A 15,706-nucleotide genomic window follows, 5' to 3' on the forward strand; every position below is an offset into this window, starting at 1 on the left:
ATGAGTACTGATAGGAATGTAAGTGGGTGAAGTTACCAAAGATCTGTATAGGTACTGGTAGAAGTGTAAGTGTGTAGAATTACTAAAGATTTGTTTATGTATTGGTAAGAATGTTAGTGGGTAAAGTTACCAAAGACCTGTATAGGTACTGGTAGAAGTGTAAGTGTGTAGAATTACTAAAGATTTGTTTATGTATTGGTAAGAATGTAAGTGGGTAAAGTCACCAAAGACCTGTAAAAGTAGGTTCTGACAGGAGTGTAAGTGTATTATGTTACCAAAGATAAATTGCTCTTTATACAACCTATATTTCAAGCTCTATATTTTTCTTGCATTTATTTCCTTTTATGCTCAACCTGATGGTCCGAAAGCGCACTACTGACCTATAGCGCGATTTGCATTGCAACATTCTTCTGGAAAAAATGGCAGATCTATTATATTTCACACATCTTTACAAACATTGTTTAAATTGAAAAGCGTGTGATAAAATGAGATTGTCGATATTCCAGGTTTTTTAGCTATCATAAAAACCAACAACAACAATAAAGAACTTTACTTTCAAGTTTTCTGGAAACGTGTGAAATTTTGACGAGTTTATTATCTTGTTAACAGTACCAGCAGATATTATCTAATTCACTGCATTTGGTGTTTTTTTTACATTTAGAGTGCTTTCTGTTGTAACAATGGGCCCATCACAGTTTGGTGTCAAAGCCCTAAGCTGGGAAAGTATTTCCGTTTCCAAGGAGATTGTTAAAGGCCTCATTCTTCCATCCTTCGGCTTTTAAACCATAAGCCTATCTGTACTGATTTTATGATGGTGTCGTCACAGTAATGTGATAAAGGAGCATATCTTAAACAAATGCAAGACTGTAATTCACACAACTTTATGAAAAGTAACTCTAAAAGAGTTAATAAATTGGTTACGTTAAACAGCAGATGCACATTACCTTTAAATTAGATCTCTGTTTAATTAAGCAACGTGTAAACTTGTAGCGAATATAAAATACATAGTGTGAAAATATTTCTTGAGTATCAAACATTAAATTAGTTATTTTTATCCCTCGCTCCAGTACCACCACTGTTAAATCGACTATTAAGTCATATTTCAGAATTACTTTTATAAATTCTGGTGAGAGAGTTTGTCTGTTTTTGGTATGTTTTGAATTTTGCGTCAAGCTACTCGAGGGCTATGTGGGCTAACCATCCTAATGTAGCAGTGTAAGACTGAAAAAAGCAGCTAGTCATCACTACCCACCGCCAACTCTTGGGCTACTCTTTCACCAACGAATAGTGGGATTGACCGTCACATTATAACGCCCCACAGCTGAAATGGTGAGCCTGTTTGGTACAACAGGGATTTGAACCCGCGACCCTCAGATTATGAGTCGTGCTTCTTAACCACTTGACCATGACGGGCCCTGGAGAGAAAGAGGTAATCATTTGATTTTACGTCCTAAAGGACAAAAAAAAGTATGAACTTAAATGTATGGTCGAATTATCCGGACCCCTCATCGCCAAGTGGCTAAGGCACTCGAATCGTAATCTGAGGGTCGCGGGTTGGAATCCCCGTCGCACCAAATATGCTCGCCCTTTCAGTCGCGGAGGCGTTGTAATGTAACGGTCAATCCAACTATTCGTTGGTAAAAGAGTAGCCCAACGAGTGGGCGATGGGTGTTGATGACTAGTTGCCTTCGATCTAGTCTTATACTGTTAAATTAAGGACGGATAGCGCAGATAGCCCTAGTATAGCTTTGCACGAAATTCAAAGACTAATAAAACAAATACTTTAGTCTTACACTGTGTAATTAAGGAAGGCTAACGCAGATAGCTCTCGTGTAGCCTTGAGCGAAATCCAAAACAAACCAAACTGAATTATCTTTTTATATTCTAAACTATTTCTTCTTTTAGAACTTGGGAAAAAAAACAGCATTTCACCCTGTAATCGATTGTTTTTTTTTTTTAAGTGAAACCTAGTCAACCTACCATCGCTGTCTGTAAAAATAGAAATTTAAAGCATTAATCGTACAGACAAGATAAATACAAATGTCATGATGTTAATAAAATAAGTTGATCACGTACACGTGTTACACAGCCGGAAGGTGAGTAAGTCCATTCTCCGTGAACCAAACATGTCGCCTGTGACGTCATGACTTGCACCTACGGAGACACGCAGATAAATGATAGTTAACTATAGATATATATACAGACATAGTTCAGTGTATTTTCGATTCTTAAATAAGTTTGGCAATTTCTTACATTTTACAGCTTTATTGTCATATTTAATCGCAACATAAATGTTGTATATTTTCAAACATTTTATGTCTTTATCTTAACTTAACTTAACGTGACGTAAGTTTCATGAACTTAATCTAGAGATTAGGAGTTGTAAGGATTTACAACGCTAAAAATTAGGTTTCGATGCCCGTGTTGAGCAGAGCGCAGGTAATCCATTCAGTAGCTTTGCATTTCCGACAACCGACCAAACAGTTCTTTTTTCAAACAAACGTATGCAGAAAAAAAAACTGAACCTCTAAACTTATATATCAAAACTTGAAATTTAGCGTTTCAGAGCACACGCAACTACAACATTCACTCCATCATAAAATATAAAATCGTTCAATTAGTTTGAAAGCAGTTAAAGTCAGATATATAATAAATTGGTTTACTCTGGATATTGTGATGGATTGCTTGAATAGGTGGAAACCTTTCTGGACCTTTGCACGTTAGTTACAATTGCGAATCTCGTTTTTTGTTGTTTTTTTTAATTTTGGGCGCGTATTTGATATTTACAACATGAACGTCAGTACTGTCACCTAGCGGGTAAAAAAAGATAGGTTGATCAGCTATTTTGGCGCTTATCTTTAATTTTGCAGAATCACTAGATTTAAATGCTTAAACATTTTACATGAATAATCAATATTCAACATATGTTACGGTTTAACTTATTTTATCGGAAAATTAAACTGTTATTTCATAACGACTTTATAAAAAGTCCACTTTATTGTTAACAGGATAGCTACATTTTGAACTACCTACGTTGTTCAAATGATCGAGTCTCAATTTTTAGTACTGCAACTTACAAGCCATGAAGTAAGAAAAATGAAACGATCGGTAAACTGAATCAAGTTATTGTGCGAAATTTCCTGTTACTCTTGTTAATGGGATAATCAATCTCAGCAGGCATTAAGTACATTAAACGTCCTTTTCCTTGCAACGTTAAAATTAACCGTTATCCGAAAGTTTTAAATAAAACAAAATGTATTGTGAAATCCTGATGTTAGCTCTTTCGTTTTCGTGAAATTATTTTACTAAACAGTCGGCTGAACTGTAACCTTTAAATTCAAGGTACTTTAAACCATAAATCGAAAGTAAACCATTATAAATAATGCATGTGCAGTTCTACTGGGAATTATTCCACCCGACTATAGATCGTTATAAAGTGCTAAGGAATCATCATACTGGAATATAGTTCTTTATTGTCTCACTAGAGGTTATTGTTAGAGTGTCTTTTGCACGAAAGCTTCATAAAAAATGTAGAAACATTTCATTTCTGTCTTTTTTTTCATATTGCAGTATAAGTGTGGATTTTTTCACATTGCAGTATAAGTGTGGATTTTTTCTATTGCAGTATAAGCGTGGATTTTTCAATCTTTTATTTTTTCTTCTTGGTAATTGTTTCGCTGGATTTCTTGATGCTGTTATGGTAGAAATACTAGTGATTACAGAACTAAATCAACTGCACACTATTTCTATCACGAAGGTTAGGTATTTTGACTTTAAGATCATAATATGAAAGTTTGTTTGTATGCTGAAATCTGTAAAACTCTATAGGAGAACAAGATTCATAAAATGTCCCTAATTTCAAGCTGGTAGACTAAATAGCAGACAGCTTCTTTCCACCAACAACTAGTTTTGTCAGACCAAATAGTGGGATTTTGTTATTACGCTTATCTTGTTATTGTCTGTTTTTGTTACATATTTCCCTTTTTAACAAGGTGTGAACAGTAAGAAGATAGAGAACATAACTAGCTTCCCTTTTTGGTCCCAATAGTATATATTTTCAACATTTTATTATAGTTTCATATCGGATTAACAGATTTATATATGGGATTGTTTAATAATGAATTCAAATGTATTCCAAGACAATATAAAGTACAATGGAAAAGTCATAAAATAATATATTTCGACCTATCTAGCATATTGCACAGAAAATAAATAGAATTGTAAAAATCTGCACAAAAATTAGGCTGATTTTTCATCCTGTTCAATGATCATTAAACTCTTCCGATACTAATGTATAATAATGAATGTATTGTAAAATTTTAGAAACGTTCGTCAAAGAAAATATGTTTCAAAAATTAATATGATTATTTATGTCTTTCACATTTACTTACACTCATCAAATCAAGCTGTCATTGACCAACATTAAATTTGACACGTAGCTAGCGTATCAACTCTCATGTAGAACAACTTTATCGCGTGGCTTGTGTATCAGATCTCATTTAGAATAAATTTAGCACGTATCTGCTGTATAAATTCTTATTTATAACAATTGTATCATGCATAGCTTTAATAGTTGCCGTAAGTAATCTTTTGTTCCATTTTATACTTACTACATAGCTAATGGTATTAATATAAACATATCTGGCTTTTTTGTCTTTCTTAAGATAATATATTAGGTCAATGATATTTTATGAAGAAAATAAAATACTTGGAAGTAAAGACATAATTTGAATGTTTGAAATATACAGACTCCTGTCTCTAACCCTGAACCAGCACACAAATTTTTAAACTCTAAGCTTATAAAACGTAAAGCACAAAACAAACAAAACAGTTTAAGGTAAAATACAATACAATTGTTTTTTTATTAGTTTACGTTTGACTAATATTTAGTCAAATGTTTGACACCCAGTCTTCAGTTAATCTAAGCTGTAGTGATTTGCTGTAGATGGATAAAGAAGACAGTAAGATAGGAGATATCCTTCATTTGAACTCATATACCAAACATGTATGCTAACATTTCTTTCATATAAAGGTATAACAATTCTTCATTGTATTAAAAGGTTTATATTTCGAGATTCTATGAAAAGAGAATCAACGATCATACTTATCGTACGCTCTACTCTGAAATTATCATGTTTATTTTAGGCTATTCTCAAGTTACCATGTTAAAGATAATACACAGCGCTGTCGAGGTATCATGTTGAAATCAACACAAGGAATCAACGTATTACAACACATTCAATTTTCAAATTATGTGAAGAATAACTACACAGAATCAATATGTTATAAAACTGTCTGTTTTCTAGTTGACATATTCTAAGAATACTGAGAGTACATGCTGAGAGTACATGCTGAGAGTACATACTGAGAGTACATACTGAGAGTACATGCTGAGAGTACATGCTGAGAGTACAAACACAATATTGATGTCCTAATATCGCCACGAGCGATAATTGTTGTTGTTGTTTTCGTGACGATGTAAATTTTATAATTTTTATAACAAAAAGACATAGAAAGTTTTTAATAAAGCTTGCTCCCAAGAATTATTTCCACTGTTTATATATCCTAACTAGAACATGCATACCACAATTCATGTGTCTTACCTGCATGTTTTCTGCAGCTCTGAAATTTCGATCCAATTGACCAACTTGTGTTTTTGCGTCTTTAGGTTAATGTTGACTGGGAACTGAGTGAAACTTTGTGTGACTTCTATATAGCTGTGGATGTCACGTGCAGTACAGCATCCATCTTCAACCTTGTTGCTATAAGTATTGACAGGTGAGTTTTTTTTTATATGTGATAGGTTTTGACAGCATGTAAGAAATGTATTTGGGTTTCTTTGTGACACACTTTACATCAGTTACTCTTAGCTGGTAGCCCGAAATATTTATCACATACAGTGAAATATATTAAATTTAAAAAAATCATTTCTTTTTCAAATTGCAGTAAACTATTTTTAAATATGTTTATGAGGAACCAGTGCAGAATCTGAGAGCGTTAAAACCAACAGTTTGTGAACTAATATTATCTACTTGACTCTGCATGACTTCTTACATGCTCTTATATCACTGAATTTTGTTTTGTTTTCAGTATTTTCTGCTATCTTACAGTCAAATAATGTTCCACACATTCATAAATTCAGAAACAGGAAATATTCAGAACTTATTTCATCGTTTTTTTTCATTTTATAAAGAAGTTAATATGAATATTTGAAATGCTTATGTTAAACAAAGAGGTTAAACTAATCTCTAGCTTCTAGCACTCGTAATAAATAACCTGATAACATACTGAGACGAAAAGCTGCTTTCCTATCCAACTCACAGCAGGGTTAGGGTGGATGCAAAATTTGTTTCACATATGTAGATGTTATGATGTGAACTATTTTATTCAGAACACAGTGAATTTATTTTACGTTTTCTGACTATTTTTACTCGTGAAACGGAAAATTCCAGTTGCTCTGATTGATTATTTGAAACATTTGAAGAATGAATCAAATCAGGAAAGGGACAGAAGTGGAAACTAAAATTGGGCTTGTTATTTGTAAGGAAGAAAGAGTTTTCTTTCAAGTAGATAAAGAAAAACAGTTTTTAAGTTTCCAATTACTTTGAAACTTATCGAACTTTAATATAATATTAAAATCCTGAACTACATGAAAACGTATTTTGTGATGCCAGTAAAAGGTTTCCAGCAATCACATGAAATTATTATGTTTTGTCTCCTGCAATAAAATAATGTTTTAATGCTTTTCTAATAGTTTTCATATACAATAACAATGTCTTTAATTGTTTGATAGTCCTTGTCTGGGTCTAAGGTATGTTAACAGCTTACTTCGATCAAACGTTTTCTCCTTTGTTCGTGAAAGTTACTGTAAAAACTGCCAAAAACGAATTCGTTTCATATCAAATGAAAATATTTATTTCTATTAGATTTTTTAAATTTACGAAACGTAGTAAATTTATCAATTCAAATAGTACAGTCTTACCACGACACGCGACTTGAAACAACCTTTTAAACCTTGAAAAGAGCCTAATGCACTGTATGGCCCAAACGCAATAATTTAGTCATTACAATACCACCTGAGTGCCTTCAAGATTATAAATTATACATCTTTATGAAGTCGGAAGGATTTTCTCATTAATGTTTTTTTTTCTTTCCTAAGGGAATGCAATATATATTTTAAAACATTTTAAAACTAAAGTTATATCCGCTCTAGTGCTTTGATTTGTGAGAAACGCTGAAAACTATACACATATTATTAACCCACAAATCAACTAAGAAAGTTTCGTATGCAATTTTCTTTGGCATACCAACCATTCAACTTTATCTCGCTTCTTATAATATATTAAGCAGTACATTATTTGAGCTAGGTAGAAGACAGCTCTTTACATAAGATACATTAACCGTTAACGTTATAATTTTATAATATGTTACTTTTTCCATTTATTACTAAGGAATGTCTATCATTATAAGCAACTATTATTATTTAACACATTATTCGAATAAAATCCGATCAGTTAATTACTATTATTGATATTTTGTTGTAATTACTTTATGCAGTATACAAAACAAATTTGGCCGATAATTCCTTTCAATCGTAGTGTCCTTAAAAAGAGATTAAGTGTTAAACTTTATCGGGGATTCATTTTAAACTTTTAGTGTTAACATCCTAATTTAATTCTAAAACTTGGGTAAAGGTTTGAAGCAGTTTAAAAATAGTATCCATTTTGTTCTAAAATATCTCGAGATTACGTGAGACATCAAATACCGTAATAAATTTGGTGAAATTGTGATCATGTTTAAAATATTGTATTATTTACTAATTTGTTCCGGTTAAACAGGCAAACATTTTCTTATAAATACTATTATTTTACAGATTTATAGCAGTGACTCAGCCAATCAAGTACTCTAAACACAAAAATAACAAGAGAGTGGCTCTTACCATAGCTATTGTTTGGATTGTTTCAGCTGCAATTGGTTCCCCTATAGTATTAGGCCTAAACACAACTCCAGAAAGAATTCCGCAGCTATGTATATTTTACAACTCTGATTTTATCATCTATTCTTCACTGAGTTCATTTTATATTCCATGTCTTGTTATGGTATTCCTCTACTACAAGATATTCATGGCTATTCATGAAAGAGCCAAGCGAAGCCTAGGAAAAAGGCTTCCCATTTCCTTCAGTCCCAAACCAGGAATTGTGATCGAAAATGCGTCACAAACTCAACGGCAACAGGAAACAGCCCTAAATTCATCATCTAGATCTAACGAAGAGCACAAAGAAAAATTACAACATCTTCAAATTGTTGTCGAAACAGAAACTTGCACTAATACCGGAAGTGGAAGTCAAGGAGATGATGACTGTGAGGAAGATATTAAAGATGAAGATGAAAATGATCACTGTGAGATTTTTGAGAATAAGAAAACAACCAACTTCTGTCTGAGCAGCGTGTCTAGAACAGATAATGAAACTGATAGGAAAAACTATAATGTGGATTCTGGATATGTCACTTCCCAGATAGAGGAGACGCAGTTTTGCATAAATAATCCCCGCACTGAATCTCCAAAGCACTTAGACACGATGAAGTCCTTGGCTTCCGAGATTGTGCCTAAAAATGGCACTCCAGGAAAAACTCTGTCTTTAGCTTTTAGTGGTAATAATGGTAGTCATTCTAAGTCCAATGAAAACGTACCAAAAAAGAAGTCAAGATTTAATCTTGGACGAAAACATAAAAGTAGTCGCAAAAAGCGTGAAAAGGCTTACGCAAAAAGAGAACGTAAAGCAACTAAGACCCTTGCTATAGTGTTAGGTGAGTGGGTTTCACTAATATTTATTATCTGGATCAGATTGGAGATATTATAGATAACGCACTTTTTAAAGCAATATTATATGCAAAAGTTAACTGAATTCTTTGAAGTGCTTGTAGTGACAATTGGTCAATGTTACGAATGTAACATCTTTTCAAATAATAATTACCACTACTTTTCTGTTTGCAAACTTGAAATATTAAGTATTACTGAAGTTATAAAAATATCATAAAATATAATGTTCTTTTACTTTAGAAAAAAATTAATCGTATAATGTTTTGGTGATCTTGACGCACACGTTTTGAAAGATTTGAAGTTCGCGCAAAGCTATTCTAGGGTTATCTGCACTAGCCGTTTCTGATTTAGCAGTGTAAGACCAAAGAGAACGCAGCTAGTTATCACCACCCACCGCCAACTTTTGGGCTACTCTTTTACCAACGAATAGTGGGATTGACTGTCAGTTGAAAGGGCGAGCGTATTTGGTGCGACGGAGATTCAAAACCGCGACCCTCAGATTATGCATCGAGTGCCTTAACCACCTGGCCATGCCGGGCCATCATCTTGAAAGAAGTAACTTGCTAATTTTCAATCACCTTTTACAGTTATTTAACGTCAATAGCATTAACTTATTAAACATGAAATTGCCACAGAACTACTAATACTCAATAAATATTTTAAAATTTGACTGTTGCAGTATATTCCTAAAGATGATGTAGTGTCTGTTTGTTTAGAATTAAGTACAAAGTTGCACAACGGGGTATTTGTGCTTCGCCCACAACGGGTATCGAAACCTGGTTTTTAGCAGTATGAGTCCGCAGACATACCGCTGCATCACTGGGGGGCCTGAGAAAGTAAGACTTTGAAACATGTAGTGTTTATGGTTGTCCCTTCTCGATGGTTTTATCTTAAAATATTATATTATTCAGTATTTTTTATTGTATTTTGTGATCAGAGACAATCTGATTTTTTAACATTTACTGTGTGATTTTTTTTGTTTTAGTAATTGTGTTACTTAACATTAGTTCAGCTCTTAAGCTGAAATGTTTTACATTTTGTTTATTTTTCTTTAGGTGTGTTCTTGATTTGCTGGGTCCCGTTCTTCACTTGTAACATCATGGATGCGATCTGCATAAAACTGAAAAGTGCCAATTGTCGGCCTGGTGTTACAGTTTTTCTTCTCACTACTTGGTTAGGGTATATAAACAGCTGTGTTAATCCTGTCATCTACACTATATATAACACAGAGTTCCGAAAATCCTTTAAGAAGATCCTGAGAGAGCCGTGCAAATGAACCAAAAGCTGAACTTGCGACCATTTTGTGCTGCAGAATCAATGAGTAGTTGTTCTAGAAGATATTAAACAATGTTAAACAGTGTTGCTGTATTCGATATTTTTGTTTGTTGAAGTAAAAGGAATATCATACAAAATTTCTGATAGAATTACTTTTAATTCTCTACGCACTCAAGTGTAGATTTGAGTGTATATTGCCCAGGCAATATTTACAAATAATGTAAAGATATTGGTTTCTTATGTAATTGTACGTGCTCCAGCATTTTCAAAGAACTTTTCATTAAGGCTCAAGAAAAAACATTTTGAGGTCGAGGTTTTATTGGTATTGGCGTGTGTGTGTGCAGCCGCCTTGAGCTCACCTAATTTAAAATAAAATAATATTTTCCGGTGGCATTGAAAGGATTCGACAAAAATAAATCTCTAAATATTAATGAAGACAAAACTAAGACCAAACAGAAATGAAGATGAATTTAATATTGATCTCAGTAAGACCAGTCAAAACCTGTTTTGTGAAGAACATTTATTAACGGAATCCTGCCATATCTGGTTTGACAGTATTTTATTGCAAAGTGATAAATGCTTCGAAAATAATCTCCTTAAATTATTTAAAGCATTATATACTTAGGAACCACGTTAGTGGTGAACTTTTATAATTTGACTGTAGAGCAGAAACGTTAGGGAATTATTTTAGCTTCAAATTGTAAAGGAAAACTGGAAAAAAAATTCCAAAGATAAAGCTAAAGAAAGTATCATTATTATACTAATATTATTATTTTAGCTACTGAGAAGTAGATGCTAATATACATAATAATTGTATCAGAAAGCGATAGTGTTCGTATTGTATTTTCGTGAGTAAAAAAAAAGTTTAGTTAGTAAGGTGATTTTTTAAAGTAATTCGTAAACACGATAAACGGAAATATTTCAAAATAATGACAAACTTAAAATTAGGTTTTACAAGGTCACATATTTTACTGAGAAATTTTATGTTCCGTAGAGAGTGAAGTCCTGTATTTTAACATTAAACTTTCACCGTCATTGAAACGTTAAAATGAATAAATAATTAAATATGTCCAATAAGTGATCTTCGGTCATCGTCATAATGACACTGATTTAACTGTTTTATAACACATTCAAAGATTTTGTTTGGTCAAAAGTCATGCTATAATTTAAAAATACAGAGAAATAATTCAAGACTTTAAAAAGTTAGTATTTTTTTGTTTTGTTTTTTAACTGTGTATTGTGCCTGAGCTTTACTTTGTAAATTTTAAGAGAAAAAGCTGCATCATAATTACTGAATGAATATCTCTACTGACTTTCACTTCTTTTACAGTTCTCTGGAAAGTATATCACTCCAGGCTTCTAGAGGCTGTTAAATTATATGGAAAGAATATAAAGCTGTTTCACTGTTCTTTGGAACGGTATAAATGGCAATTAATGTCACTGTGTCGTCATTTCTAAATCGTTCATAAAGTATGTATATTCAAATGACATCAACGTCTTTATCGTTACAAAAAAATTGACTTTAAGTGATTAATTATTTATATGTTAAAGTCAGATGTTAGTGTATGAATATATCATTTGAGACGTTTATAGTACAGTCTGAGCTTGTACTGATATTGTGGTGTAAATGCAGCTCATCAAAAAACAAACAAAACTGGATTTTGTTCACTCAAATACAGATAAACTTAACACATTGTTAAGCTATGAATATCATAAATGCTTATATAGTTTTAATATAGACTTAAGTTACTGTCAAACATCCAATATGATAAATGCTTATACAGTTTGAATGAAGATTTAACATACGACTGAGCATACGTTAAATGCATCAGCTGCAGAAATTAATACATATGAGTAAGATACGATATTCACAGCTTTTAAATACTTTCTCCGAATATTATGATGTGCTAGTACTTATTTATTTAGTTTATTATAATTCAATCATCATTTGTGGTGTTGTATTTGTAAATGTAGCATATTTTCTGAATTACTACTAATATATTTGTCAAATATCTTGTTGGAACAGTAACTTGTTAAAACCTAAATATTAAATATATTATATCGTTCTTCAGTCTCAAATTCTCTGTATCGAAAAACTCTCTGTAATGTATTGACAATAAAATCGATTAAGCTAAATGTTTTGTGAAGTTGTATTTTGTATTAGACGAGGAAAATGTCGAAATATGTGCCTGGAAAATAACAATATCGATAGTTGGCAGAAGATTGTTTTAATAGATTGTAGGTTTTGTGTTTCAAAAATATTGTTTGCCAAGCTCTTCTTGTTAACCTTTTACACTAAGTTGAAAAAAATTGCAGCTACATTACATATTCAGTAACAAAAAACATAGTTGCTGGTAGGAAACTAGTGTCAATTTTTAACAAAAAAAGCTTTTAATTATGTAAAATGCTATCATTTTCTGATGAGTTAGGCCTGTAAGTAAAACTGTCGGTCAGTCAATGATACAATCAGTCAACGTGTCTGAAACTCAGGAATACCTTGAGCGATTAGCTACAATTTGTTTATCTACATTAAAGTATGAATTAAAGTGCATGATTTAAAGCATATACTTTGAATAGATGCAACAAATCAAGTTTGTTGTAACACAGCAATAACAAATTGTCTATTGTTTCAATTATACTTATTTTCCAAAAGAAACAAAATCGCTTGATGAATAATTTATTTTATTTTGTACCGAACTTTAATAGATTTATTTTAAATATTAATCAATATTAGCCATGGGCATATTGACAATATTCTGTTTTCATCAATAAATTTAAACATGTTATTTCTTTTGCATTAACTCATGTATTTGTAATTGGCTTTTTTTTCTCTTTTTGTCTCATATTCAAAATGTTGAAATAAAACACTCAGTTATCTGACAAATGTAATATTATTGTTGAATATATTTCAAACATTTTGTCGTAAACAGTCTACCAATGTCACTCCACTTCCATTTGAACCATTAGCTTGTTTACACAGCAAAGTTACCGTATTCAGGTGGCGCGACAGTACATTTACGTAAAGACGTATAAATTTCTGTTACACGAATAATCCGCCAATTTGTTTTGTGATTCGCAAGGGATATCAGATTTTAATTGAAATTAGATACGAGTTAAAACTTGTAGTTTGGTGTGCTTATAAAGTTTCAAAACTATAAAAGCATGTAATATTTTAACACTAAAAGTACCTGGAGTGGCAGTGTTTCCAAAAAACACTTGCATTCAACACTGAAAATAAGTAAAACAAACGTAGTAAATAGCACATTCAATAATATTTTTATAAACATTGTTGGGAGCAATATTTCATAAAATCTTATTAACATTTCTTCACATGAAAGTCAAATTTTATTGTTGTCTTTACATTGTTGCTCTTCAACTTTATAAAGTATGATTTTCTATATATTTTTTTGTTTTTTGTTCGTTTTTGAATTTCTTGCAAAAATCTACTAGAGCTCTCTATGCTCGCCGTCCCTAATTTAGCAGTGTAAGACAAGAGGGAAGGCAGCTAGTCATCACCACTCACCGCCAACTTTTGAGCTACTCTTTTACCAACGAATAGTGAGATTGACCGTCACATCATAACGCCCTCACGGCTGAAAGGGCGAGCATGCTTGGTGCGACAGGTATTCGAACCCGCGACCCTCGGATTACGAGTCGAATGCCTTAAACCACCTGGCCATGCTGGGCCCTCTATACATTGGAAGTAAGTACTTAAGACATGTACCTTTATTATTCCGAGAGTAAAATTACATATCTTACATCCATGTAGATAAAATAAAACAATTAATCTATATATAAGATAATATAAGAAACAGGCCAGGTGGTTAAGGCGCTTGGCTCGTAGTCTTGGCTCACCCTTTTAGCCGTGAGGACGTTATAAGTTATAGTCAATCCTACTATTCATTAATAAAAGAGTAGTTCAAGAGATGACGGTGGGTGGTGATGACTAGTTGCTTCAAATTCAAATAAACATAAGAAACAACCCCAATTAAAGTGACTTTGAAATGTACGAGTCCTTCCAAATTCGCTCCCAGAAAATGAAGGTATTTTTTAAAGTGTAAAAATCATACTAAACTTTCCACAATAATTCCAAAATATTATTTTACAAGATATGATATTTTATAGTATAATAACCATCTATATCTACTTCTCATTTTACATTGTATTTGTAGCCACAATTCTTAGCTTAACTGTTACACATTAAGAAGCTAATATCATCATCTACATTGATGTGTAATTTCAAAATATATTATATTAAGAAAGTCCATATGTGTTTACCACACAACTACATGTTAAAGATCGCTTCATTAATCTGTAACGATTGACTAAAATCCTTAACTGTGTTATTCATTGTAGTTATAGAATTAGTTTCAAGAAGGGTGTTTCTTGTATCTGTGCAAATCATCGTCTTTAATAAAAATAATAAATATTACATAATATATACAATTCACGTAAAATGCCATTTTACTAATCTTAATCGTTTGTTAAATATCGTTGAAAGTTAGGTCTGAGACAGAGAAAATTAAAAAGAAAAATATAATATATCTGTGAGCTCCTTATAATAATGGATATTTAAATAAATGAATAACAAACTGCGTTAAGTTAGGTACCATCCTGAATAAGACATAAAAAATCAATTTTAAAATTCTACTGATTGAATGTAAACATAACAAAACGACTTACGTTATTATTAAGCCTGACGTAAATAGGCTTTATTCTCTTCCAAGCCATCGAATAAACTAATTAATATTATGTGTAAATTTTTATCAATTTTAGGACATTTTAGTCATACGTATGGATTTCAATTTCGTAATGACTCGGTATATTGGACAAAGGCAAACAAATAACAATGTTTTCTTTTCTTCCAGCAACCAAAAACAAAGAAAAATAAATATTGTTTAAGTCTCCAACTGTCCTAAAGAGAAATTATTGTATTATTCAGAAAAAAATGATATCTCCCATTATAACATGTTTACCAGGATATATTAAAGACACAAACCATATTATGACTATATTTCAAAACGTTTCTTATTTGAGTAGAGCTTCGAAAGATGAAAATACAAAAAGGAAAAATAAAAAAAACTTTTGTAGCATTTAATAGGGAAAATGTGAACACTATGAAATTAGCCTAAATACTAGCTGGTCAAAAGTTTAAGACGATACCAAAAAGAAGTCCTAAACAGGGTAGAAAATGCCCAACAAGAGGTCTCAGTAGTGAGTTGCACGGCCGTAATTACGAATAACTTCAAACATTCGCTTTGGCAAGGTCGATATTAGCGGTTGCAGAAGGCTGATTCCAATGTTATCCCAAGTGGTGAAGATGGCTTCGTGAAGATCATGCACTGTTTGCAATTGACGTCCATTTCTATAGACTTCTTTTGCCATCCACCCCCAAACATTTTCAAAGGGATTCAGTTCGGGCGAACACGTTGGTTGGTCCAAAAGAATCACTTTATTCGCCATGTAAAAGTCCTTTGTCCTGCGGGCATTGTGGATTGCAGCGTTGTCGTTCAGTCAATAAGGATGCTCTCTCCAACATGCCAATGTAGCCAGCTGCTGTTTGACGCCCCTGTATAATCTAATACTCCATTGTTCCATGGAAGGAGAAAG

General features: G+C 32.3%; 1 protein-coding gene and 1 long non-coding RNA gene across 4 annotated transcripts in view; one reads left to right on the forward strand and one right to left on the reverse strand.

Moving 5' to 3' along the window:
- LOC143230892 (dopamine D2-like receptor) overlaps positions 1-12,224 on the forward strand; it is a 186,167-nt gene extending 173,943 nt beyond the window's left edge. For all 3 annotated transcript variants that reach the window (XM_076465181.1, XM_076465182.1, XM_076465183.1), the window contains exons 4-6: positions 5,669-5,778; positions 7,874-8,808; positions 9,877-12,224. In XM_076465181.1, coding sequence (XP_076321296.1) covers positions 5,669-5,778; positions 7,874-8,808; positions 9,877-10,097 — 1,266 coding nt within the window. In that variant the 3' untranslated portion in view covers positions 10,098-12,224. The remainder of the gene's footprint in view (positions 1-5,668; positions 5,779-7,873; positions 8,809-9,876) is intronic.
- The window catches only part of LOC143230893 (uncharacterized), a 40,194-nt gene continuing 26,448 nt past the window's right edge, over positions 1,961-15,706 (reverse strand). The window contains exons 2-3 of the long non-coding RNA XR_013016668.1: positions 5,604-5,762; positions 1,961-2,154 (exon numbers count right to left, since the gene is read on the reverse strand). This is a non-coding gene — a long non-coding RNA (uncharacterized LOC143230893). The remainder of the gene's footprint in view (positions 2,155-5,603; positions 5,763-15,706) is intronic.

Source organism: Tachypleus tridentatus, chromosome 10 (assembly GCF_004210375.1).
Source record: "Tachypleus tridentatus isolate NWPU-2018 chromosome 10, ASM421037v1, whole genome shotgun sequence".
NCBI classification, from domain to species: domain Eukaryota; kingdom Metazoa; phylum Arthropoda; class Merostomata; order Xiphosura; family Limulidae; genus Tachypleus; species Tachypleus tridentatus.